The 27,448-nt window shown below is 41.4% G+C and overlaps 2 protein-coding genes and 1 non-coding gene across 4 annotated transcripts in view; all 3 read left to right on the top strand.

Annotated features, from left to right (window-relative positions):
• The first annotated feature begins 15,915 nt into the window (after positions 1–15,915).
• trnam-cau lies at positions 15,916–15,987 on the top strand. The gene has a single exon. It is a non-coding gene; the product is annotated as a tRNA-Met (tRNA).
• Positions 15,988–20,577: 4,590 nt separating this feature from the next.
• Positions 20,578–23,997, top strand: rrad (Ras-related associated with diabetes). 2 transcript variants are annotated; one of them, XM_017723708.2, is made up of 5 exons: positions 20,578–20,717; positions 20,971–21,351; positions 21,944–22,017; positions 22,114–22,318; positions 22,954–23,997. In XM_017723708.2, the coding sequence occupies exons 2-5, from the start codon at positions 20,985–20,987 to the stop codon at positions 23,229–23,231; spliced, it is 924 nt and encodes a 307-aa protein (XP_017579197.1). In that variant the 5' UTR covers positions 20,578–20,717; positions 20,971–20,984; the 3' UTR covers positions 23,232–23,997. The 2 variants fall into 2 exon arrangements, with proteins under 2 accessions (XP_017579197.1, XP_017579196.1); XM_017723707.2 differs by having other exon boundaries at positions 20,967–21,351.
• Positions 23,998–24,156: 159 nt separating this feature from the next.
• The window catches only part of cdh16 (cadherin 16, KSP-cadherin), a 71,980-nt gene continuing 68,688 nt past the window's right edge, over positions 24,157–27,448 (top strand). Inside the window, exons 1-2 of the mRNA XM_017723712.2 lie at positions 24,157–24,303; positions 25,803–25,860. Coding sequence (XP_017579201.1) covers positions 25,825–25,860 — 36 coding nt within the window. The 5' untranslated portion in view covers positions 24,157–24,303; positions 25,803–25,824. The remainder of the gene's footprint in view (positions 24,304–25,802; positions 25,861–27,448) is intronic.

Raw genomic sequence — 27,448 nt, 5'->3', positions numbered from 1 at the left:
AGTAACGAAAACAGCCTGTTAAAGTGTAAAGGACGGAGAGAGGTTGGAAAGTGATCATAGAAACTTTGAAGCTCGAAACTTTACTCCCTCGCCGTGAATGCTGTGTGCTTCTCCAAATGCGCTTTTTTTGTCAGCAATGAAATGAACACGAGCTCGACTCTGCTGAACTTGACTGTGCTAATTATGAGATTCCTCAGACCAGCAGGGAGAGAAGGCAGAGGATTTTGTTAATCATTTGTTTGGAGTCTGTCTATCTGTGGTTGTAGATTAGCCCTGGAGGACAAATAGCCGATGGGCGGAACAGTAAACTTTGGTAACATGTGACTACAAGTGAGGATTGTGACCTATACAGCTTTCCCACACTGTCAGGAAGGCCAGAGAGTGCACGCTGGGGTGAGAGCATTGCATTGACAATATACTGCAATACATTACATTTCAGTTCTGGATTATACTGAGAACATTTCACAGCTCATTTAATGTTTTTCAGGAATCGTTTCATGGACTCGTCTTCCCTCTTCAAATCAAATTTTCCATTGGTTGTCATGTCTGCAGTGTTCTTAGACAAAGAGCCTTGGCTTAATCGTCTGGGTGCCCTGTTATCATCCTAAGACATGTAAACATCATCTCAGCATCAGGCCAGAATACTTCTGTGGAAGGGAAGAGAATATGCCTTCGCTCACATTCAAGTTTAGATTTATTTATATTACACACATTTCAGCTAAATAATACCATCAATATAAATGTAATATAGGGAGCTATATAATGAATATAATTAACAATTAATAATTTTTTTATCTGAATTTTTAGGCAGACATAGCTGTAGTACAATACTGCATAGAGAAAACACTGTAAATATATACATATTATGTATATATATACATATATATATATACAATGTATATACAATACTATATATATATATATATATATATATATATATATATATATATATATATACACGGATCATTTCCTACCAAATGGAAGGTTGCTGGTTTGATCCCCAGAGCCAACAGTAAGTGACTGAGGTGACCTTGAGCAAGACACCTAACCCCCAACTGTTCCCTGGGCACTGCAGATAGGGCTGCTCACCGCCCCCTAATGTGTGTGCGCTCACTAGTGTGTATGTAGTGTTTTACTTCACAGACGGGTTAAATGCGGAAAATCCCCCTGTTGTGGGACTTCACTTCATTTTACTGCAAAGGAGGATTATTTTATTTTTACCTATAAATCTAATTCCACAACAGAGCAGTAAAAGAGCAGCATGTGGCACCGGAGCTGCATGGTGGCGACCCCTGCCCTATACATTAATTATGTTTATTTCATTAAAATAAATGGTTGAACATTCCACTTGGTCTCTTCCACAGCACTCATAACACCACTGAAACCTTCGGTAGTGACAGTGTTAGCTCATTTGGAGCAGAACTCAAAAACACTAGCCAGGACATGACTAGCAAACACAGCTTTGAACACACATAAAATCCTTATATTTTTCATTAAACCACAAACGTTTACTTAATTACTTACAGAAAACGTGTGTTGTGGTAGTGACAATTCTCAATAGTCCAGATTGATTTTCACACTTTGGGACACATTTATTTCAAAACAATGGGATCTAACTGTTCACCTTGTGGCCATGGGGGACAGGGATGCAGTCTCACTTCCCGTTCTAAAATGCAGGGGTGTGGCTAAGATAAGGCCCCGCCTACATATTAAAAGTCTGCGTTTTGGTATCGACATGAAAACGTGGGACAGCATTTTTTTTCTAACTTTTTTTATTTAAAAACCAAACTCATAAAAAATCTAAATCTTTCAAGTTCACTTTAAAATAAAAAAGTAATTTTTTTCAAAAATTTTTTTTTTGTTTACAAGGGTTTGTGTTTGGAACTGACACCTTTAAATTGAAAGTACCCTATAAATGATAATATTTGATATGTTTCACTTACATCTCTTGTAAAGCCATAGAACATAATTCTTGTAAACATCTAATGTCTGAATATTTATTTAAAAATAAATAAAATAAAATAATAAAATAATTTGGTAGAGTGGTCCATATCTAATGAGATAATAGAATATTATCATTGCTTGATAATAGATTTAAAAATGTGATATATTCCATTAGTTCATTCATTTAGCGAAAAGAGCAGGATCAATTGCTACATTATTCATTTTGCTTGACGACTAAACCACCACAATTCATAACCATCATAAGTTTTCATGACATAACAAACAAAGTTAACTCTGTTTTCCCACATTCAGCTCACCTCTTCCAGCCTAAAACTAATATGCTATAAATGTTATTTGCCGTGTTCTGCTGTGTTTTTGTTCATCAGTGTTGTATCACCACAACACACATAATACCCAAATACATCACACAACCAGTCCAATCCCTGCAGTGTCAAACAATACAGACTGCTAGTCTAGCTGCTGATGTGGAGGCTAATAAATGTGCTTGATAGTAACATTTGCTATCTGGCTTCCTCCTGCATGAGCCAGCTTGTTGGGGAAAATACTTTCCAGCCCCTGTAACTTTCAAACTCACCCAATACACATAATCACAGACATAATCTCACCTTCACCTTCAAGATACATAATCTGGGGATTTTTCTAGTCTTTAAACGGGAATATCTCACTGTAAAGATGCCCGTAATATGCCCGTAATAAAAAGATGTAGTAATGTTTACATTTTCAGTTTGTGCTGGAAAAAGGTGAGACTGTATCAAAAAACTGACCAGTTTTAACTGAAACAGAATATTTTGTACGGTGATTAAATGGGAGGAACTCTGTCCAGATCACCTATAATATATTCCAAGGTCAGGCCAGTGTTTTCAGGCTTAGAATGAGGCACTGTATTTTATATACATCACCAAAGAAAATGGGCTCAAATTTCTGTCGAGGGTTTCTCAGTTGACAGGAGACTTTACACTCAGGCTTTTATGAAGGTTGTTGTTTTAGTGACCAGCTCTGATGGTGGTCCATTAATAATTAACCAACCAGACATTGAGGAAGTAAACATATCGGCCAGGTTAAAACGATGAGTTAAAGATTGTACATTTCTGCGCCGTTTGACTCACTTGTTCTAGTCTGACTGCTGTTTTTTATACTTTCATCAGTAACTTCCTCTTGGTCCCTTCTCATATAATCCAATGATGGGCCAAATACTGTAATTTCAACAGTATGGAAGTAGTGAATCGGGTGCTCAAATAAAATGCCTATTGTTTTCTAATGTTGCCGCATGCTTCCTCTGAAGTTCCCTCACCAGCAGGCAGATGGGGGATGGACGTGTTTTGACCATGAATGATGTATGTGGAGCTGTTTTGTGGTTGGAGAGCAAGTTGTGAGAGTTTGTTGAAAGAGTGCTGTTAACTGGGTGAGGCTCTGAAACCCGCAGGGGGGGGGGGTAGCAGCTTATCTCTTCATGGACAAACCAGTTTTGTATTGAGCCATCAAGGCCTGCTTCTCACCCACTTCAAAGCTACACACTGTTCCTTTGACTCAACTGTCCCACTCTTTCATGAGCAATCATGAGTGCTGTTACGTGAGCTTTTACCGAGGCTAATGCACAGCATGTTGTGTGCTCAGTAATGGTTTTAAACCTTAATGAGCATTCATGATATGGACACCAGCTAAAATGCTGCCCTCAGCCAATATGCCTCCTCTCCTCGCAGCGATTGACCCCCTCTCTCCACCAGTGGCCTTTAAAAGCCCATCACAGACGAGAGCTGCTTTTAGATAACATGAAATGTTTATGCTTGTGCAACTTCAAGAATCATATTAGCTTGTGGTGTCTTGTTCCCAAATGGCATTGTGGATCCTCTTCCGAGACTCAGCTGGAAGAAACAGTCTAATGCACACTCGGCCTCTTCGGACTCGGAGCGAGTGACGCGGTGCAGGTTTCGCAGCTAGAGAACCTGCCCTGTCTTGTTTTGCACGATTTTTTCTTGGTGCTTTTGTTACCTTGGAATGTGCGAAACCTCCCATCTCCTGCTGAGCCAGCTACAGCTCCCTGGCTGGAGGCATGTGGTTGTCTGTGTCTGTAGATGAAACACTTCTGTGCTGCCAGTCGGCACTGCTGAGACACTATAAATGACAGCACTCTGGGCAATCTTGGGGTCAATCCTGAAGCTCGGTTTCAGTATTGATTTCTATTCTTCTGAACATGGCGACATTAGGGCTGCTCAAGTCACTTATATTCAGCAAAAAAGTCTATTTGCTTGAGTGGTGGTGGGGGTTTTATTCTAACCACAACGAAGAACTGAGTCACTTGACACTGCGTCTAGGTGGGCCTGGGCATTGTTTGATACAGATGCCAATACAGATACTTTGACTTTCCTATTAAACTCTGAGCTTGATGCCTTCTTTTAAATTACAAATCAACAGTGGGTGTGGTTTAAACCAGAGCTGAGTGTGAAATGTCAGAAGTGGGTATATATACAGGTTACAACAGGCAGCAGAATAACCTAGAAACCCTCAAAAATAGAAATGTGCATTTCCTGAAAAAAATGCAGAGTGATTGTGCCGCTTAAGCAATTCCTTAGCATTGTATGGGTCATGTTGGATGGTTGCTGTGGTCATTTAAGCAGTTCTTAGATGGTGGCTAGGTTGTTGCTAGGGCATTGCTAGGTGGTTGCTATAGTATTTCAGGTGGTTGCTATAGTGTGAATAGGCAAATACACTCTCGTAAATAAAGGTAGTAAACTGTCAAGGGTTCTTCTCGGTATATTTAGTCAAGGAACATAATTGTACCATAATCCACTGAACTTATATTTTCTAAGTTGTGTTGACTCCACACACCCCGTCTCGTCTCAAGGCTTTTTGGTTCATTGCTCGGATTTAAAACATTTATGTAAAGTTACAAATCTGTACTTTTAACCTGGAAAAACTGATTTAAGGTTCGCAATCAGACCTTAAAACCACTGTTGTACCTTTGAGGGAACATTTACACTGTTTGTACCTTGATGAGCAAAAAACGTACCTGCACAGAACCTTTATTTCTATCAGTGTATGTTATCCCACATGATTGCTAAGATGGTGCTAGACGGCTGCTATCGTATCTAAAGAGGTTGCTACTCTTTTATAAACACACAAATTAAAGACCTTGGGGTCATTGTTGAAGCTGAAAATTCGAAAAGCAAATACATGCAGAGGTCAAGGCGAGTTTCTTCCAGTTTAGGACAATGTCCAGGTTAAAATCATTTCTAAATGCTTCAGATAAGAAAAAGTCATTCATGCCTTTGTAACTTGCTCTTCTACAACTAGTTCACAATGTTGCAGCCAGAATGTGAACTGGTATGGAAAAAGCACATTACTTCAGTTTGAGCATCCTTACACTGGCTCCCAGTGCATTACAGAGTCCAATATAAAATGGCATTGATAGTTTTTAAAGCCCTGTATGGTCACTCACCTGCATATGTTGTGAACACACTTTGTATGTATGCACACTTAAGATCTTTCAGGTCTGCATCCCAATCACTTTTAACTGTTCCATGGCCTCGTCTTAAACACAAAGGGGATTATGCTTTTGCTGTCACCGCACCAAGACTTTGGAATTGTCTCCCAAGTGACGGTTAGTGATGATATCGCTAAGCAGAAGCAGCCAAAAGTTAACATGCCGTTGGGCCACATCTGTCATTGTGGCAGAGAGTGCATGTGCATGTGAGGTCACTGGGACTGGTTTTAAATGTGCTATATAAATAAAATGCACTTTATTACTTACCTACTTGCCAGGGTGTTGCAACTGTACTTGTATCATGCACACTCAGAAAAAGAGGTATGAAACTGCCTCTGGGGCTCTTGTCACTGGGGAGGCTCTTGTCACCGGGGTGGTACTCTCAGGGGTACATCTCAGTACTTTTAGTCAGGGAACAAGTTGTGTTGACTCCACACACCCCGTCTCGTCTCCAGGCTTTTATTTTATTATTCTGTTTTAAAACTTTAAAAGGTGGTGAAAAGGTACAAAGGCAAACTTTTCTATTGGGAAAAACTCATTTAAGGTACGCAGTTGGACTTGGAAACCACTGTTGTACCTTTGAAGTTACATTTACTTTGTACCTTGATGAAGGAAAAATGTACCTGCACTGTACCTTTATTTCTAACAGTGTGGTTACATAAGAGGGGTGTTTAAACTTTTGCACCTTTTCTGACCTTTTGATCTGCCATTCATGTTTATGAGAAAAAATTCAGACGTGAACAGTTGTGAAAACCACCCGGCAAATCAAAAAGCTGCGTATAAGCACACGTCTCACAATAAGACCATACATCCTGGAGTTGGCTTAGTGTTGTTATTACAAACACTGTGTCAGAAAATTAAGAAGTCATGCATTGTGTTTATTAATAATATACAAACACAATGTAATTTAGACAGACTATCAGCAGTTTTAGGTGCAGTTCTAGGTACAGGCTTCAGTTTTAGGTAGTTTAAGGTGGATTGTTTTGGTGCATGTTGATTTTGGAGCGCTCGAGCAGGAGCTCACTTCTTCTAGCCTGTCGTCACTCTCTGTGCTGTCCACCGACAGGTCTTCCCTCAGCTTGAGCTTTGTTGACAGTAAACAGCCTCCTCGGCTGTCCCCTTTGTTCCTCAGGAGAAGTTGGGTCACTCCAGCTTTGTGTTACCTGGTCAGGCTCTGACAGAAGGAAACTGGGGGGGTGTTGCTGATAATAGCACCTCTGGGCTGGCCTTAGCTTGGCCCTCAACAAACCCGGCACACCCAAAATCTCCCCAGCCAGCCTTTTCCTTAACTGCTATTGTCAACAGGCAAAGTAAGTGTATGTGTGAGCTGCATTCCTTGGGCTTAAACCCATAATGGAGTAATGTTCCAGTTAGGAGAGTTAGGGTCAGAACTCTGAAACACTGTTTAAGATGTCAAGAAGCATTATTTGGAGGAATGCCATAGAAAAAATGCTTTTAGTTCCCCATGTAACCTTTCAATACATGGTTCTTTAAAGAAATATTTATTATATACTTCTAGACCCCAGTGGGTCCAAACTTTTAACCTATTAATTAATTTTTCATTTTGCATTGAAGTCCATGTCATTACTAAATAATAAAGATAACATGTTGATATAGAGGCCTAAGTTCTAGATATTAACTTGTGCAATTTCAAAGTTTTATGGAATTATTGTGTGTACTGTGACAATAAATTTCAAGAAGGTTTAATGCAATTATATTGAAATGCTGAACAGGCTCTTGGTATGAAGCGGAAAATATCTCATAAATTGGATAATTGATGTGATTAGCAATTAATAAATTATATAATCATTAACAAATTGAATGACCAGGCTGACCTCCTCATTAAAAAGGCTGTGCTAAATCCATGAAAAGATAAACAAATGAAAAAGATTCGGGCAGCACTCGTATAATAACGCCAAAACATCCGTTTAGTGAACTCACAGATGCAGATGTTTACACAGCCTTCCTCAGCGTGCTAATAGCATTCTAGCCCCCAGCCCTGTGAATAGACCCACCCACTATGTGGATCTTGTTCATACTTCTTTTTCGCTTTAATGACATCAGAAGTTGGTGGTTCTCTTTAGTGGGCTGGAGGCTAGAATGCCATTAGCAGGAAGGAAGGCTGCATCTGCGAGTCCACTAAACTAATATTTTGTGATTGATATATGAGTGCTGACCCACCCTTTCCCTTTAGAATTACAGTAACTGCCGTATAAAAACAAACTCACACTAAATTTCACTGTAGTGTCACAAATGTAAGCAAGAAAGTAAATCTGAAAAATCTCCAGGTGGTAGATGTTAATAATTTTTTTACTGGCTTTTTTTTACATTTCTAGTTGATAGACAAGTACATACAGTGCTTTATTAGTTATGTCTTTATATGTTACATCTTTGAGTGTTATTTTCAAGCTTAAACATGTGGCCCTACAGTGAAATGTAATGTGAGTTCTACTTACTACACTCTCAGAAAAAAGTCACTGGGGCAGTAGCCTTCTTGTCACTGGGGTGGTACCTTTAGTCAGGGAACATAACTGAACCATAATCCACTGAAATGATATTTTCTAAGATGTACTGACTCCACACCCCCCGTCTCGCCTCCAGGCTTTTTACTGAATGGTTCTGTTTTAAAACATTAGTTTATAAAAATATACAAATATCTACTTTTCCACTAGGAACAACTTATTTAAGGTTCACAACCGGACCTTAAAACCACTGTTGTGCCTCTGAGGGAACATTTATACTGTTTGTACCTTGATGAACGAATCATGTACCTGCATGGTACCTTTATTTCTAACAGTGTACTTTGCATTCAATGATTAGATATTTTGCTGTGCCCTTTATCTGTAAATAATAAACTCCTCTCTTAGCCTGGGATACATCCCAAAAACTTTTAAACTTGCAGTAATTAGACCGCTGATTAAGAAAGCTAACCTCGATCCCGTGAACTATCAAACTATAGAATCTCCCCTTTATATCTAAGATCCTGGAAAAAGTGGTAACCAAACAATTAAGCTCTTATTTGTATAGGAATCATCCATCCATCCATTTTCTAAGCCGCTTCTCCGTCAGGGTCGCGGGGGGGTGCTGGAGCCTATCCCAGCAGTCTTCGGGCAGAAGGCAGGATACACCCTGGATGGGTCGCCAGTCCATTGCAGGGCAGACAGACAGACACAGACACTCACTCACACCTAGGGGCAATTTAGCATGTCCTATTGGCCTGACTGCATGTCTTTGGATGGAAACCGGAGAACCCGGAGGAAACCCACGCAGACCCGGGGAGAACATGCAAACTCCACACAGAGAGGACCCCGGTCACCCGGCCGGGGAATCGAACCCAGGCCCTCCTCACTGTGAGGCGACAGCGCTACCCACCACGCCACCGTGCCGCCCTCAGGAATCATATACATGAAAAATTTCAGACTGGTTTTAGGCCACATCACAGTACAGAAACAGCACTATTAAAAATTATAAATGATCTTTTATTATTCACGGACCACGGAAATGTGTCTTTGCTAGTCCTCCTTGACCTTAGTGTAGCATTTGACACAATAGACCACTCTATCCTACTAGATAGACTAGAAACCCTTGTAGGGGTAACAGGAACAGCTCTTTCCTGGTTCAGGTCCTACCTCACTGATCGATATCAGTTTGTTAATGTAAAGGGTGAATCATCTGTTCTTGCAAAAGTAATGTATGGTGTTCCACAAGGCTCTGTTTTAGGACCTATATTATTCACAATATATATGCTACCATTAGGCACCATTATCAGTAAACACGGCATAAATTTCCACTGCTATGCCGATGACACTCAGTTATATATATCAAGCAAACCGGATGATAAAATTAAACTTAGCAAGATTGAGGACTGTGTAAAAGACATAAAAGATTGGATGTCAAGTAATTTTCTGCTACTTAACTCAGATAAAACAGAGGTCCTGCTTCTTGGTTCAAAATCAGCTAGAAACAAACTGTCTAACTTAACACTTAACAATCTCTCAGCTGCATCAAGCTCATCTGTTAAAAATCTTGGTGTTGTAATAGACGCTGATCTGTCCTTCGATGCACATATAACAAATATCACTAGAACAGCCTTCCTGCATCTCCGCTATATCGCTAAATTAAGAAATGCATTATCTCTACAAGACACAGAAAAGTTAGTTCATGCATTCATTACTTCAAGGCTAGATTACTGTAATGCCCTGCTGTCTGAATGTCCCAGAAAAAGCCTCAACAAGCTTTAGCTAATCCAGAATGCTGCAGCCAGAGTCTCACAAGAACCAGAAAGTTTGACCATATTAGCCCAGTTTTATCAGCCCTGTACTGGTTACCAGTTAAATATCACATTGATTATAAAATCCTTTTACTGACCTATAAAGCTCTAAACGGACTCGCCCCTCAGTACCTGAGAGAACTTCTCTCCTACTCCCATCACGCCTACTTAGATCACAAGGTGCTGGCTTACTACTGATACCTAGAATTAATAAAGTTACATCGGGGGGGGAGCTTTCTCATACGAAGCCCCCCAGCTCTGGAATAATCTTCCTGTTAATGTTCGGGACTCAGACACAGCCTCAGTCTTTAAGTCTAGGCTGAAAACTTACTTGTACAGTCAAGCCTTTGGTGATTAGTCTTTCCTGTCAGGTCTAGACCTGCTGGAATCTCTGCTGCTCTGTTTTACTGTCATCTGTGATCAGCCACTCTTTACAGTACTAACTCTGTTTTTTCTTCTCCTTTCTCTGCCGAGCTGATCAGCTGCCCATCCTGTGCGTCTGATGCTGTTGCCCCTTCTGCCTTGATTGGTGCTGCTGCTCACCAGCCTTCTGGACTGGGTTGACCACCACTGAGCTTCTTGCTTTACAGCGCTGTGCAGTCCTCACCCTCAGATCTTCTCTTTTCCCACTTTACTGTAATACTTTATACTAATAATGTTTGCTATCCGGTGTCGACCGTAGGAGGATGGGTTCCCCTTCTGAGTCTTGGTTCCTCTCAAGGTTTCTTCCTCTTTTAGGGAGTTTTTCCTTGCCACTGTTGCCGCTGGCGACGCTCATGGGGGCTCGGACCCAGATTTTCTTTTCTTTTCTCTTCTCTCTGTAATACTGATTGTTCTGTAAAGCTGCTTTTTTACAACACCTGTTGTAAAAAGCGCTATATAAATAAATTTTGCTTGCTTGCTTAACCATTTAAACTCCTTGGAACCACCAGTGGTTCCAAAATGCTCTTCGTCATGTTCTTCATAACTTTCATATTTCATAAACTCCATCCAGAAGCTGGGCGTCGTGTGACGCTGAAGCTCTTCTCTCCAGGCTAATAGACGGTGATGTCATTTTAAACCCTTATAATAAAAGAAGCTGAACTCAGTTTGTTTTTCTACTGAAAGTTGACCCGTTTTTCCCCAAATCTGGGCTATAAACTATAAACTGTTACTGTTCATATGTGCAATAATAACAATTGTGTGTGCCATAAATAATTGTAACTGCTTTATACCTGATGTTTCATATTACTATCAAAATCACCGCCACCGTACTATATTCTTAAGTACTTAAATCTGGTGTACATACTGTAAATTCTCTATATTGTCTTAAATTATTAGTAAAGTGTTTATTTTTACATAAATGGCTGCAACTGTAACAACTGCAATTTCCCCCTGGGATCAATAAAGGAATCTGAATCTGAATCTGAATAAACAGACGGCGTCTCTTCGGTGATCTGCTCTGGAAACATTACTTTTATAAAATAACACAAAGAGCGTCTGAGATTTTTGGCTTTCAGCGGTAAATTGTAAGCAGATTATTAATCTGAGGAGCTTTTAAAAAAATAAAAAATAAAAAAATAAAACAAAAATTTGCACTCATCTCATGCAGTTACTGAGTAATCTGATTACAGTAATGTGTAATCTGATTTGATCATGTAAATTCAGATGGACAAACCAAAATATAATATCTTTAATATCTTGAACTTAAAGCGTTTCTGTGTCATTTATTTAGACTTATCTTTTGCACTGACCATCATGTTACCCAAAATAATTACCTAGTAATTTGAGTAGTTTGCACCTGACTTGTTTTTTTTACCTGGTTAATACGTATAACTTGGGGAACAGTGCAAAAAAAAGCATTACTACAATAAGCCATATGCTGCAGTATGCTTGGGATATTAAGCATCCACATAATGTGAAAGCTTGCTTCCTACAACTGTACATCCAAGAAGGGAACCATTTATAAGCCGGTATATGTAATGGTGTACTTTTCCCAGGAGAACTGGTTACTGCACTCCTTTTTTTAACCACCCACATACAGTAAACTTGTGTATTTTAAGTTAGTAAAGATAAAACTGCTGTTTTTTTCCCTGTTAATTATAAAAGAAAACTATATTCATGCCCAGGCTGTGTGCAGCGTTAATGATCTGTTGAACGAGGTGAATGCAAATTGCATGTGCGAGGTGTGTACAAAGTCCCCGTTTATAAACAGGTATTTCAGGCTATGACGGGCTTAATGCCACAGTGGAGCCTCACAGTGCACAGCTGTGCTGCGGACATGCTCAGTGGCATAGAAAAGGGAACACATTTACATGGCCTTCAGACTCTTTCTACATGCTGGGGAACAGTGGGCCAGTTTGAAAAGGGGTGCATGTCAAGATTTATTACACTGTTAAATAGGATTCAAATAAAAGACAGAAAACCTTCATGTGAGCTATAGTTTTACATTGAGATGGGATAGAGTGACTTACCTACATGCTCACCACTATTGATAGGCTTTACTGTAATTGTAGGTCTAAGGTAGCCTATTCAAACAGAGAATTTATTTGGGGACTGTATTGCCTGTAAGTACCCCTCGGCCTAAAACTGATTTTAAAAAATATGTTTCCGGTCAAAACCTTTTCTCAAAACTATCCTATCCTAAGACAACGTCTCAGGCCAAATAGTCCCCAAAGAAAAGATATTTTTGAAAAATTGGTGGAATTGCCCTTTAACAGACTTCAATTTGAGCTTTAACTGGACTTTTTCTTTGTCTGTTTGCATAGGCGAGCTTAGAACTACACTCACACCGATTTTTAAAAATATGTTTTCTTTGGGTTTATATTGCCTGCAAGTGCCACTCCTTTTCTCAAAACTGTCCTAGCCCAGACAGTGTCTCAGGCATCAGGCAGGGAATTCAGAACTCTCTGTGAAGGAGCTTTTAGAGGTGTTAAACTCTTCAGACGTCTGGTTCCCATCACCACCACTGTGGACAATTCTGATTCAAAAGTCTCTCTAAAACAGAGCATTTCACACCAAACCTCTCTGAAGCTTTGTTTACATCTTAATGGTTTAATTGTGCGTCGTTGGGTGGTATTCCCCTTTAAAGAGTGAAACTAAGGTCATGAGTGAGAGCGGTGAAGCAGCCTTTTAACTTGGCGTGTTTTAGCTTGTAAATGACACACAGTAAGAAACAGAAAAACAAGCTGAGGATCTTCACTGCTTAGCAAAGGAGCACAAGCCAACTGATCCAACACAAAAAGAATCTATCTATCTATCATAGTGTCCCCAGCTGTGTCCAGTTAAAGAAAACAGGGTTCATATCGTATGTGAGGTCATTCATTTTAACACTCTATTGCACGATGTTGCCTCAGACAACAAACCCATTTTTCTCACTTTACAATAACATTATACGTATTTAATAACAATGACGGGTTAACAATAAAGGGCAGTTAATAAAATGCATGTACTTGGTCATACTATCTCTTAGTGGACACTTGTAAACCTCTTTTTAACATGTAATATAATTTTTTTTGTTATGAGAATTTGCAGAAATATGTTTGTTGCCTAGAAGCAACATTGTGTGACACTGGATTTAACCAGCCACAAGCCAGGTTTCACCACTTCAGGGAACACAGCTCTATATATCACACAGAGCACAGTTCTATCTGTTTTTGTTGATGTGCCTTTAAGACTGATACATAAATGAGCCCTGTTCTGATTGGCTGTCCTATATTGTGCCTCCTTCAAAAACCAGTCCAGGATTAAACATTCTTTAAGTGTTCTGCATAAAAGGGCGGGGCTAAAGTGCCATGGGCTGAATGAGCAAATGTATGCAAATAAAAATGTTAGTTTTGTTACATCACAAAAGCAATAAATTGAAAACAGCTTGTTTTTTGTAGCTTAGTTTTCATGTATGGACTGTATGGACTGTATAGAGTAAATAGTACAGTTAAAAACTTGAATAATTACGTAATAGTTTACATACTGGATCATACTCTTATATTTACAACAAAGTGAGGACAATTCTCCATGAAATGGCCCTTTAAAAGCATATTTGGCACAATATCATACAACATGTTGTAATAGACACCACCAATGTGCACTGATTAGGAAAGTGTGAAGAGAGGAGATCTCTTCAGGCTGTCTGGTGATGTAATATCAGTATCTTTTCCATGTCTGTGTACATCTCTCTAATCATCTGGCTGATTTAGAAGGTTAAGTGAAGTGAAGGACAGAGGCTGGTACCACAGCAGAATCATGAATCATGAGTTTAAATCTTCCCCCACCAAGAATCCCGAAGCTGTAAACAAGTCCATCTGCGGTGGTTTTGTTTCATTGAATTTCAAAATCTCTGCAACACCACCTGAGTGAACTTTCAATGTTCCACCACTTTATAACACATTTAACTGGGATCACAGAATTAGGCCTTACAACAGACAGTCACGTGCTGCCACCTAGTGGTGAGACTACTACAATGTATTTGCTGGAATTAAAGTGCACCTTCACAAAAGACCTGTATAGATAAAAATGTGTGGCCACGACTTAGTAAAGCAAGGGAACGAGATCCTAATTCGTAACCACGACTTAGTAACCCACAATCTCGTTCCCAAGTCATGGCCACGCATTAGGATCTCGTTCCCACTCTTTACCAGATAAGATGAGATAAGGCTTTATTGTCATTCGCATCACATGTGGTACATGGGGTGGAACAAAATAGTGTACTCAAGGTCCCAGTTAACTCCCAAGTTGTGGCCACACATTATTTTTATTTATACAGGACATCGCTATTCCCATGCCTTACTAAGTCATGGCCACGCATTATTTTTATTTATATGGGATGTCACCAGCAGAGCTCCGTAGTTAAATTGGAATAATTCATTCAATTAATAATTAATAATTTAATTGAAATAAAGTGTTAACAGTTAAACTGTTAAACAAAGTCATTCACTGGTTTGGTATGAAATGTTCTGTCCTATAGAAACTTACCGAATCAGAACTGTCCACAGTGGTGGTGATAGGAACCAGACGTCTGAAGAGTTTAACACCTCCCTAACAGAAAGTTAGAATATGGTTATGATTATGCTGCCTGGTGTCTGAGACGCTGTTTTTATGAATATTATATTATTAGATTTTTAAAAATTCATTCACGTTTCAGAAGTGCATGCAGGGGGGCAAAATAGTCCTCAATAGTCCACATTTACCACTGTTTTATCATCAACACTGGTGGCTCTGTTGTGGTCATGCTGACCCCTGGTTCATATCACCACCACTATAAAGACATCTGAGTCTCTACAATCAAGCGTCTCACACCAAACCACTCTGACTCTGTTCACATCTTGACGACTTGATTACGAAGAAAATACTGAAACATTGGTTAAATTGCCCATTGGTAGTGAACAGTTTTGTAATTGGGAATAGTGGGTATAACTAACATTTCCTTTAAAGGGGAACTCCACTATTTTTACAAAATTTCTAAGGAAGATGAAGCTCCCTCACAGAAAATTATTACATAAAATGAATATGAATATGCTGCCTGATGCCTGACACATAATTTTTCTGATAAAGGTTTGGCTTAAAATGTATTTTAATCCATTTATTTTAGTCCATTCATGGCGGAGGGATTCAAGCTGGGTGTTGGAAGGCAAAATAGTCCCTAAAGCAAACTTATTTTTTCAGATGTATGACTATGCTACCATCATCAACATTACATATACCAACTCAGAAGACTCGTATGGGTTCTCTGGTGGTTCTGGATGGTAAATAAAACGTCTATATCTGTGTTGTAGGCATGGTGACGCCTGGTTCCCATCACCACCACTGTAAAGACGTCTGAGTCTCTACAACGAACCGTTCACATCAAACCACACTAAATGGCGCTGTTTACACCTCTCGGAGTGAATAATTCAGAAATTTGTTCAGGAATTCACCTTCAACAGCGACGTGGTAGAAACAGGAGGTTGTAATACCGACAACTCTAACTTACAATAGTCATAACGTTACCATTCAAGTATGACTTGCTTCATGACATTTGGAACCTACGAGTACAACATTATTCAAAAAGTGGCATAAATGTCCGTATCAGTTTTAGTATTCTTGAAAGAGAGTGTGAAATACACTGTCACACGCCTTAAATAGAGCGAATAAAATAGTTATTGTCACATTTAATGTCTTTTTAGCGATAATATCCAAAACCTTACAGGCATGTAAACGTTGGTTTCCACATATTTCGGCGTAGAGCAGAGTGGCGCAGCGGAAGCGTGCTGGGCCCATAACCCAGAGGTCGATGGATCGAAACCATCCTCTGCTAAGCCTTTTCACCTCTTAACACTTTTTTCGCGGTTTGCAAAAAATAACACGAATGAACGCTCTGAAACATGTAAAGAACAAAAGAACACAGCAGACTCCTCATTTCATAAAAATATTCAATACTAAATATACCGAGGAGCAGTAGCAGCGGCGAGTTCAGCCCTAGCTGCTGCAGCATGTAATTTATGCAAGTGTCCACAAGGGGTCGCCCTTTCTTACACACCTGCTTTTTCTCTGATTGACCATTTTCATCTATCGTGGCACAACACTGCCATAAACAGGCTGTTTTCTGGGGCCATATGCTCGTCTCCCTTTCCAGCCTGCCTGACAATGAGCCTCCTATTGCTAGTGGGCGTAAACCAGCCCACCTCCTCCTTATTATAGCATTATTAATAACAAACAGGGCTGTTAGTGTACAAACACATGTCCACTTAACATGCTAATGAAGTGAGTGATCCAAAAGCTCGTCTCCTGCAGTGCATCATCTCAAGCACAGAAGCTCAGTGACACGCAGCAGAGATAAACATCTCCACCACCTCCACACTTAATTGTATATTTGCGCTGGACAAAGACTCAGAGTAAATCTAACCCTCATAAACATCAGAGTGGGGTCTTTGCTCAATGTTCCTCGAGGCTGGTGCACAACACACTTCACAAGCCTGCCGGACAAAACAGGATGTAGGTGTTGTGCCTCAGAATGAATCCCACAAACTCCTTTAGTAATTCAATTGGGGAAAACCGATACAAAGCGGTAGCAGAAGTGGATGAGGTGGCTTTTCAGCAGTACCTTGAAGTGCATTAAGGCCTAAAAAACAAAGATTAATGTAGAGAGCAGTCTACTGACCTCTATAGATTATCCAAGCCTGCTGGACAAAGCAGGATGCAGGTGTCATGCCCACGTAAGCCGTTTACTCATAGTGGTTGAGCAAGAAATGTTAAAAAGTAGAAACGCTGAATGTTAAAATGTAAAAATAGAGGCTAAAGAAGTGTGCAACCACTAACCCCTGTATCCTGACCATTTATATGAGTGTCTGTGGGAAATACTGCCCATTCATCCTGAAGAGCATTTGTGAGGTCAGACACAGATGTTGGATGAGAGGGCCTGGCTTGCAGTCTCTGTTCTAGTTCGTCTCAAAGGTGGTCGTTGGGGTTGAGGTCAGGGCTCTGTGAGGGCCAGTCAAGTTCTTCCACGCCAAACTCACCCAGCCAGGCCTCTATGGACCTTGCTCTGTGAGGGCCAGTCAAGTTCTTCCACGCCAAACTCACCCAGCCAGGCCTCTATGGACCTTGCTCTGTGAGACCCAGTCAAGTTCTTCCACGCCAAACTCACCCAGCCAGGCCTCTATGGACCTTGCTTTGTGCTCTGGGTCTCAGTCATGCTGGAACAGCACGCCAAACTGTTCCTATAATGTCTGAAGCATATAATTGTCCAAAATGTCCAAAAGATTTCCCTTCACTGGAAGTAAGGGGGTCTAGACCAACCCCTGAAAAAAATCCCCATATCATCATCCCTCCTCCACCAAACTTTACAGTTGGCACAGTGCAGTCAGACAGGTGACGTTCGCTAAAGCCAGAGTCGTCCATCAGACTGACTGATAGAGAAGCTGATTCATCTCCACAGAACATGTTTTCACTGCTACAGCATGCCAGTAGTGACGACTTTATACCACTGCACTGTTTTGGATTGGAACAGCTTATGTTGCAATGAAATTAACTTAAGCATTAGTTAAGACACAAATTATAGTATATAAGATAAGATAAGATAAGATAAGATAAGATAAGATAAGATAAGATAAGATAAGATAAGATAAGGATATTATTGTCATTTGCATCACATGTGGTACATGAGGTGGTACAAGGTCCCAGTTAACTCCCAAAGTAACATAAACAATAAATAGAAGGTGCAAATAACAGCAGCATGAGTGCGAGGTAGAAGGTGTACGTCTTAATACTGGTAATGTATAAAGTGACATGTATAGAGTGACATGTGGAGGGGTGATATAGTGGAGGGGTGATATAGTGGAGGGGTGTTATAGTGGAGGGGTGATATAGTGGAGGGGTGTTATAGTGGAGGGATGATATAGTGGAGGGTTGTTATAGTGGAGGGGTGATATAGTGGAGGGGTGATATAGTGGAGGGGTGATATAGTGGAGGGGTGTTATAGTGGAGGGATGATATAGTGGAGGGGTGTTATAGTGGAGGGGTGATATAGTGGAGGGATGATATAGTGGAGGGGTGATATAGTGGAGGGGTGTTATAGTGGAGGGGTGATATAGTTAAGGGGTGGTATAGTGGAGGGGTGTTATAGTGGAGGGATGATATAGTGGAGGGGTGTTATAGTGGAGGGGTGATATAGTGGAGGGGTGTTATAGTGGAGGGGTGATATAGTGGAGGGGTGATATAGTGGAGGGGTGTTATAGTGGAGGGATGATATAGTGGAGGGGTGTTATAGTGGAGGGGTGATATAGTGGAGGGGTGATATAGTGGAGGGGTGATATAGTGGAGGGGTGTTATAGTGGAGGGATGATATAGTGGAGGGGTGATATAGTGGAGGGGTGATATAGTGGAGGGGTGATATAGTGGAGGGGTGTTATAGTGGAGGGGTGATATAGTGGAGGGGTGTTATAGTGGAGGGGTGATATAGTTGAGGGGTGGTATAGTTGAGGGGTGATATAGTGGAGGGGTGATATAGTGGAGGGGTGTTATAGTGGAGGGGTGATATAGTTGAGGGGTGGTATAGTTGAGGGGTGATATAGTTGAGGGGTGGTATAGTTGAGGGGTGATATAGTGGGGGCACTGATTCAGGACAGCAGCAGAGATAAATAAGTGGACATGAAGTGCCATTGCAGTGACGTCTAAATCACAATGTAAAGGATCCTAATGGTTTAACAGGTGACCAAGAGCAGATTCTCATTGCAGTTGATGGTTTCCTAATGGTTTTTAAAGGTGTTTTACAGGAAACTAGCAGTCTCTGTTGGAAACCATTAAGCCAATTTCCCTGTTAGAAGTTAAAACCCTTACGTTTTGACCCAAATGGCTTCCAATGGTTCTTTTTCAAGAGGGTACACTTTTTTTGTCCTTCAGTATCTTAAGAAATGCATCCATTTAAACAGTATTTTCTCACAATATACTAAAGTACAATTTAACACGACTCCTTTAAATCAAGAGTTTTTAAAATACAGAAAACAATATTTTAGGTAAATTTCCCTAAAATACATGAAATAAAATAAATACTCTTTTTTGATTTTTTTATACTAATAAGTAAACAGTTAAGGTACTTAAGTATGCTTTTATCTCAAAGGGTAAGTTATTTTTACAGAGCCCTGCTGTTGACATCCTGTATAAATAAAAATAATGCGTGGCCTCGCCATATTAATGTGAGGGAACGAGATCCGAATGCGTAGCATGACTTAGTAAGGCGTGGAAACGAAATAATTAAGTTGTGGCCATGACTTAGTAAGGCATAGGAATGATAATTAAGTTGTGGAATGGGAATGATATCGTGCCTTTTGAGCTGTGGTCAAAGCTTTATTGTCTTGTTCCCACTCATTACTAAGTACGGAGCGCTACTATGGATATCCCAAAATAATGTATGCTTAAAATTATTTTAAGGAAAAATAATGAGATTTATTTTATTATTAGCAAAAAGGATGAGATCCTAATGCATGGCCACGACTTAGGCTTGGCAACGAGATATTTAAGTCCAGGGAATGAGATCATGCCTTATTAATCTGTGGTCAAGGCATAATTATCTCATTTCCATGCTTTATCAAATCTTGGCCACGACTTAAATGTCTTACTAAGTTGTGGCCACACATTATATTTATTTATACGGTAATGTCAGCAGCAGGGCTGTGTAACGGTCAGGTCACGGTAAGTCACGGTCACGGCTTATTTACCTCGTTTTTCCTAAGTCGTGGCCACAACTTAATTATGTCGTTCCCACGCCTTATTAAATCTTTATTTTGATTTATACAGCGTGTCAGCAGCAGGGCTTCACGCGTTCTTAATCCGCAATACACACTGCCAACACTAGATGGCGACATTGTATCATTTCTGCGTTCACCTTGGCTCATGTGTGGGCAGTCGGGGTCACCTGGACAGCTGAGGCTGAATGAATGAATCATCGCTAATTTAAAGCTCGGTGGTCCTGCTGGTCCAGCACGGGCGGCGTGTTTCTCAGCGAGCTATAAAAAGAAAGAGTAAGGCAGAGTGACATAAACAGATAAATACGTCTTTCTTTCTTTCTTTCTTTCTTTCTTTCTTTCTTTCTTTCTTTTAGCTCGTTCTCCGAGCATCTTCAGCTCTCTGGCCGCGTGACGCGTGTGATTTGGGGTGATGTAGAAGAGCTTCTGTACAGAAACCACTCACACGGCTGAAAACATGAATGGTGACATCAGCACGCGGGAAGGATGGGGGAGGGAGGGGTAGGAGGGAGATTCCCCCTCTACCTTTCCCAGTTTTGAATCACAACCCCCCCTCCCCCTTCGCTATAACCCATACGGAGTGGCGTCACTACTACAGGGAGGCGAGCCCTGCCTGGCGCTGACGTCACGGACTCTGCCTGGCCATAAATAAGGGGATCCGTCTGTTCACTGGCTCATCAGAGAGGCGCTCTGCCTGAAGGAGCTACAGCCCAACAGCAGCAGCCACACGGATCTTTAGGACTTTCGTTTTTGGATCTTTCTGGAGTTCTGAGCTTCTTCCGGAGGACATTGGACATCTTTACATGTAGGTCCCTTTATTTTAAGCAGGCTGGTTTGGCAGGTCCGTGCTTTTTTCAGGCTGTCTTGTAGTTGTGACCCTGCTGAAAATGACCCAAAGTCGTTTCGTTCTTGAGGCTTCGTGTATATTTGTCCTGTTTTGACGAAGACCATAGAGAGATATGTCTTGATGTCTGTCATAAGCAGAAGTTAGAACCTTGTATATGAGTATTGTCTGACCACTGAAGCCCTAACAGACTTGCCTTGTGTCCGGCAGACAGGTGCAGAGGAGACCATGACTTTGAACAAAGGTGACAAGTTGAGGAACATGGACAAGAGGAGAGGGAGCATGCCGTTTCCCGTCCACCTCCAGAGCCTTCACAGGAGGAGCATGCCCGTGGACGACCGCGAGCTGCGCTCCACCGCCCCCTCCATTCAGACTTCCGATCTGTCCAGCCTGACACGTTGCACATCCTACAGCCCCGGAGAGCAGCACCGCCACAGCTGCGTCTCCGACTCCTCCGACTCGGTCATCTCCTCCGGCAGCGACTCCGAGGGACAGATCTACAAGGTCGTCCTCCTGGGAGAGAATGGCGTAGGGAAGTCCAGCCTGGCGAGAATATTCGGAGGAGTGGAGGACAGCCACGACTGTGAGGATGCAGGTAAATGTCCTCTGGGGACGCTTTGGTATCTGTAGGGTTCAAGTTGAAGATCAAGTATTGCTACATCAGCTCTAAGACTGCTGTGGTGTGTTCAAAGGACAATTAGATGTAAAAAAAAAAAAAAAAAAAAAAAAACGCAGTTGAAATTTTCCTGAGGGCATCTTTATGACAACCTGGCCATCAGCAAACCAGACTAAACCATCTGTCCAAACAGACTAAACAAGCTGAATGCTATTTAAACGGTCTGAAATCTGCATATAATTACATGTCTTTCTGAAGAGGGTGCATCTCAAGGGCATCCCACAGTTTAGACCGTGCCACTACATTAGAACTGCATCGCCAGATAGTGTGGAATATATTATTTGGGCGACAAATCAGAGGCACATTGATTATGGATATCTTCCTCTGGTACCTATTGCATTCATTCCCACCAGACAGTTGCTGCTAGAACATGGTGTGATTGATACAACAGCTCTAAAGGGCAGCGCCGACCTCGACAGATGTTTTTAAGATAATCCTAGTGATCAGTGATTTTGAAAAGCAGCGTCGTCATTATATTGAGTTGATGCCAAGACCTTCTGCTCTTTTGCAGGAAACACCTATGACAGATCAATTGTGGTGGATGAAGAGGAGGCGAATATCCTGTTGTATGACGTATGGGAGCAGGTGAGCACATTTGATTGACAACAGTGCATAAAAGTGCAGAATCAATTTGACATAAACTACATTTTGTATGAACTGGTTGGTCATATTGTATCACAGGATAACAGTCAGTGGCTGAAGGATCAGTGCATGCGTATGGGGGACGCCTATATCATCGTCTACTCCGTGACGGACAAGTCCAGCTTTGAGAAAGCTTCAGAGCTCCGCATCCAGCTCCGCCGGGCACGGCAGTCCGAAAACATCCCCATCATCCTGGTGGGCAACAAGAGTGACCTGGTGCGCTCCAGAGAAGTTTCTGTAGAAGGTGAGTCACCCACCGTCTGCCAGACGTGACCCCGCCTACTTTGTCCAGCCAGTTCAGGTAGTTGAAGTGAAGGCTGCCTTCGCTCCCCGAGGTTTGGTAGCCTGGGATCACAGCCATGTTATACATCTATGACCTCAAGATCAATTAGATTACGATCGTTTCGGAAATGATTCGATGCATCATGACAGCTCAGATTTTACGATGATTCAATTCAATAGGGGCTCTTTCAGAAATGATTCAGTCGGTCATGATTTCACCAAATTTCACCCTGTTTTGATTTGATTGAGATTCTTTCAGAAATGATTCGATGCATCATGAAAGCTTAGATTTTCCCATGACTTTCCCATTCTTTCAGGAAAGATTCAGCGGATCATGGCAGCCCAAATATTTCCATTAAACTAGGATTATTTTGCAAATGAATGAAACAATACATTGAAATGTTTTCTGGACTTCAAGCCAAAAAACTGAGCACAAACTTTACTGAATATTAAAAATAATCTACTAAAAAGTTCCACAGTCAGTGCTTTGAAACTGATGAATTTTTACCCTCTTTAATAATCTCATCACTTTACATCCCCTAAAATGAGGCACTCACCTCTAACCTGTGTCTGTATCCTCTTTTCTGTCCACTCTAGAGGGCAGGGCCTGCGCGGTGGTTTTCGACTGCAAGTTCATCGAGACGTCGGCCTCTCTGCACCACAATGTCCGTATGCTCTTCGAGGGCATCGTCCGGCAGATCCGCCTTCGCAAGGACAGCAAGGAGGAGAACGCGCGCCGCATGGCCAACTGCAAGCGCCGCGAGAGCATCAGCAAGAAGGCCAAGCGCTTCCTGGGTCGTATGGTCGCCCGCAAGAACAAGAAGATGGCCTTCAGGCAGAAGTCCAAATCCTGTCACGACCTTTCAGTGCTCTGAAAGAGCCGGACGCTCCTCGCTGGCCCTTTGGCGAAGCTGCTGAGACCAGAAGCTGTGTGTGAAACCCAAGGACTAGACTACTGTACAGAGATTTGCATATTTTCTATTGTAAAATAGATCAAGGTTATACGAGACAATGCTGACGAAGTCAATGTTGATAGACCTGCATGAAGCTCTTTAAGTTTCTATTACATTTTAATTTTTTTTTTTTTTCTTCTGTTTTCATTTGCTGCCTTAACATGTAGAGTCATTGAATCCTAGCTGTGTGAGTAGACAGCGAGTTCTCAAAGCCATCTGGGTGTGGACGGAGAGCTTCGCAGCAGAAACAGCAAAGTGGGGAAAGCGTCCTTGTGAAGGCAGCAGCTGTTGTACTGGTGTACAGCTCTCAGCAGTGGGGTTCACTTCTCATGTACGTGAACGAGCACAATTAGTTTTCTGTATCGATATGAGACACGGAATCATATTTACTTGAATCTGAGTGCGCAGGTTCGTACCTCAGCTAAAACATACATGACAAGCTTTGGGGTGGGGGTTGAGTGGGTGGGGTGGGGGGCTAGAAGCTTGGAACTGAGACAGTTTGACCCATTTAATCATTACACTAATATTTAAAAGGGGAGGTGTGACTGAATGGCATAGAAGCAATAAATTATGTGTTTGTGAGCTGTTTTTTTCAAAATGTTTGATTTGCACTTCCATTTAATATTATTGGATTGTTAATTTTATTACATGTTTACATTGATTTTATAATAAAATGGTGATTAAAACAGCAGCATTCCTGTCTTCTGCTCGCACACACACATACACACACACACACACACACACACACACACAAATGAGAAGATTACCTCAGGAACCGCAGGCAATGTGTTCCCTCATGCATATGCAGGCGTGGAATTGTTTCGGGGACCTGTTGACCAGCTTTGTAATGACAGGAAACAAAGCAGTTAAAGGGTTTCGTGTCCAATTAAAAAAGTTAAACATTAATCTCCTTGAAGGTAGACGCCGTTCTCTCACACTTCGGCCATTTGTGTCTTTGTTCAGGAGCGGAGAAGACTGCAAGACTGAGGACAAGGTAAGAGGGACTCCTTTGTTCATAGCTTCTCTAAAGTTAAGAACTTGGTTAATTGCTTGTTGATTTGTGATGATAAACCATCAATCTACCTGCAATGCTGATACTGGCTCGGTTTACATTGGCCTATTCTTTTCATGCATAACCAACAAAGAACAGAACATCTGAAACACACTGAGTGAGTTTTTAGGCTGGACTCATTCAATCAGTAGATTTTAGGGATATTTTACTGACTCTTTTGACAATAATTCAACTTTTGATAGCATAGCAAAATCATTCAGAGTGGTCAGATCTGGAATGGTCATTGCAGAAAAACATACCGAGCTGTCTTTATAATGGTGGTGGTAGGAACCAGGGGTCTACAGTGCAATATAGCCACTTTATTTGCTACAAAAGTGACCAGCGATCCTGCGCATGTCTTCAGAATTTAACATGGACCATTATACCTCTGCACATCTCTGCCATTAATGTGATCATTTTATGCATTTGTGAATTTTTGGCCAAAAACATGAGCTGAAAAGTACTGTAAAACAACATCTCAGGCATGATGCACAATTATCAGGACAAACTAAGTTGATGTGGTGTAGCTTTTGGGCTTCGTTAAACTCTTCGGACGTCTGGTTCCTATCACCACCACTGTGAATAATCCTGATTTGGCAAGTTTCTCTAAAACAGGGCACTCCACACCAGACCACTCTGAATGACTTTGTTAACATCTTAACCCATTAATTAATGAAAGAAAAAGAAAAAAACTGGGATGTTTCCCTTTAAACTACTGATTTGACCGCTTTACCTCAAAAAAAAAATTGTTGCACTTTTATTCCTGCGCTTTCTTTGAATCTTTCTTTGAACTCTGGTAAATGCACCACAGCCTACATGATGTCACATTAACAGGCTCGGTACTCTTAACTGCCTTCTTTTGCCAAAGAAAAGAATGAGAGTGCATGCCTTGCCCTGCATCGGTCCTCTGTTAAAGCCTTGCGCCTGCAGTTAAATGTTTCTCAGGCATTAGATCGAGTTTTCTTCATAATTGAAGGTGCTTTGTGGTGTCTTGTGAGCTGTATTTTGAAAATGACGTCATTTTGTAGTCACATATGAATGTCGTCTTTAGGAACATTGCCCTAGGGGCAAAGTGGGTAACGCTTTATTTGAAGGCTGCCTGCAAAGCCCTACATAGGCCCTACACCTGTAATGTGGTATTTATTTATAAGAACAGCTTATGCAAGTACTCGCAAAATAACTTACATCTCTGTATTATGTCTTATTACTCAGGAAGGACACTTTATAACAGTGTTATAAATGAAACCAATGTTCCTCGTGTTCCTTTAAGCATCCTTATGCCAATACATTGTCGTTCACTTCATAAGACATTACTGGCAAAAGCTGTTTATATGCAATATGTAATTACTGCTTTGTAAATGGTAACTAATGCCGATGCACTTCTTGTTAAGTTCCTGTGTTTTCCTATGCGTAAGATAATGAAACATGATTTTTTTCACCAGACAACAAGCCACAGTGCGCACAATGGATAAGGTCTCCTCATGGATCATGACACTGAATGTAGGTCTTCTGTTTTACTGTATGTGTATACTGTATGCACAGAGTGTATGCAATCTTATGTAGTTTGCATCTTCTTCTTCTTCGTCTTTCGGCTGCTCCCTTTAGGGGTCGCCACAGCGGATCATCTGCCTCCATCTTGCCCTATCCACTGCCTCCTCTACTTTCACACCAACCATCTCCATGTCCACTTTCACTACATCCATAAACCTTCTCTAAGGTCTACCTCTTCTCCTTCTGCCCGGCAGCTCCATCTCCAACATTCTTTGCCCAATATATCCACTATTCCTCCTCAACACATGTCCAAACCATCTCAACCTGGCCTCTCTGGCTTTATCTCCAAACTGCTCCACCTTCACTGTCCCTCTGATCTGGTCATTTCTAATCTTGTCCATCCTTGTCACTCCCAACGAAAATCTCAGCATCTTCATCTCCGCCACCTCCAGCTCAGCCTCCTGTATGATAATGTTTAATGAGAATAGTAACTTTGGTAACGTCCATTAAGGGCATATGTCATTTTCCATTATAATGTAATAATACATGGTCACTTAATTAAGTTTAACGGCTTGTTTCTACACTCATTGTCCATTTTATCAGTCCCTCTGACCTTACAGGAGCACTTTGTAGTTCTACAGTTACAGACTGGAGTCCATCTGTTTCTCTGATACTTTGTTACCCCCTTTTACCCTGTTCTTCAGTGGTCAGGACCCCCATGGACCCTCACAGAGCAGGTGCTATTTGGGTGGTGGATCATTCTCAGCAGTGACATTGATGTGGTGGTGGTGTGTTAGTGTATGTTGCGCTGGTATGAGTGGATCAGACACAGCAGTGCTGCTGGAGTTTTTAAACACTATGTCCACACTCACTGTCCACTCTATTGGACGCTCCTACCTTGTTCACCTCGTAGATGTAAAGTCAGAGACGACAGCTCATCTGCTGCTGCAGTTTGTGTTGGTCATTCTCTAGTCCTTCATCAGTGGTCACAGGATGCTGCCCACAAGACACTGTTGGCTGGATAATTTTGGTGGGTGGACTGTTCAGCAGCGACACTGAGGTGGTTAAAAACTCCAGCAGCACTGCTGTGTCTGATCCACTCAGACCAGTACTACCTGTGATAGATGTAAATCAATTTGGGAAAGAGTTATGTTCACTTGATGGAGTAGTTCAATCGAGAATGCTAATGTTTCTAACGATGAATGAATAGCCATTAAATTGCCTTTGTCCAAACACCACCATGCTACTTGGAGACCGAGCACTGCTGTGTCTGATCCACTTTCACCAGCGCAGCACACATTAAAACACCCCTACCATGTCAGTGTTACTGCAGTGCTGAAAATGACCTGCCACCCAAATAATACCTGCTCTGTGAGGGTCCTGACCACTGAGGAACAGGGTAAAAGTGGGCTAACAAAGTATCAGAGAAACAGATGGACTACAGTCTGTAACTGTAGAACTACAAAGTGCAGCTATACAGTAAGTGGAGCTGATAAAATGGACAGTGAGTGTAGAAACAAGGAGGTGAGCTTAATGAAGTGGCTCAGTGGTCAGTGTGTGGTGTCACTGTCAGAACAAAACCACCTTCAAAATCTGT

This window comes from Pygocentrus nattereri, chromosome 25, assembly GCF_015220715.1.
Source record: "Pygocentrus nattereri isolate fPygNat1 chromosome 25, fPygNat1.pri, whole genome shotgun sequence".
Classification (NCBI taxonomy): domain Eukaryota; kingdom Metazoa; phylum Chordata; class Actinopteri; order Characiformes; family Serrasalmidae; genus Pygocentrus; species Pygocentrus nattereri.
This window is presented reverse-complemented; position numbering and strand designations above follow the sequence as displayed.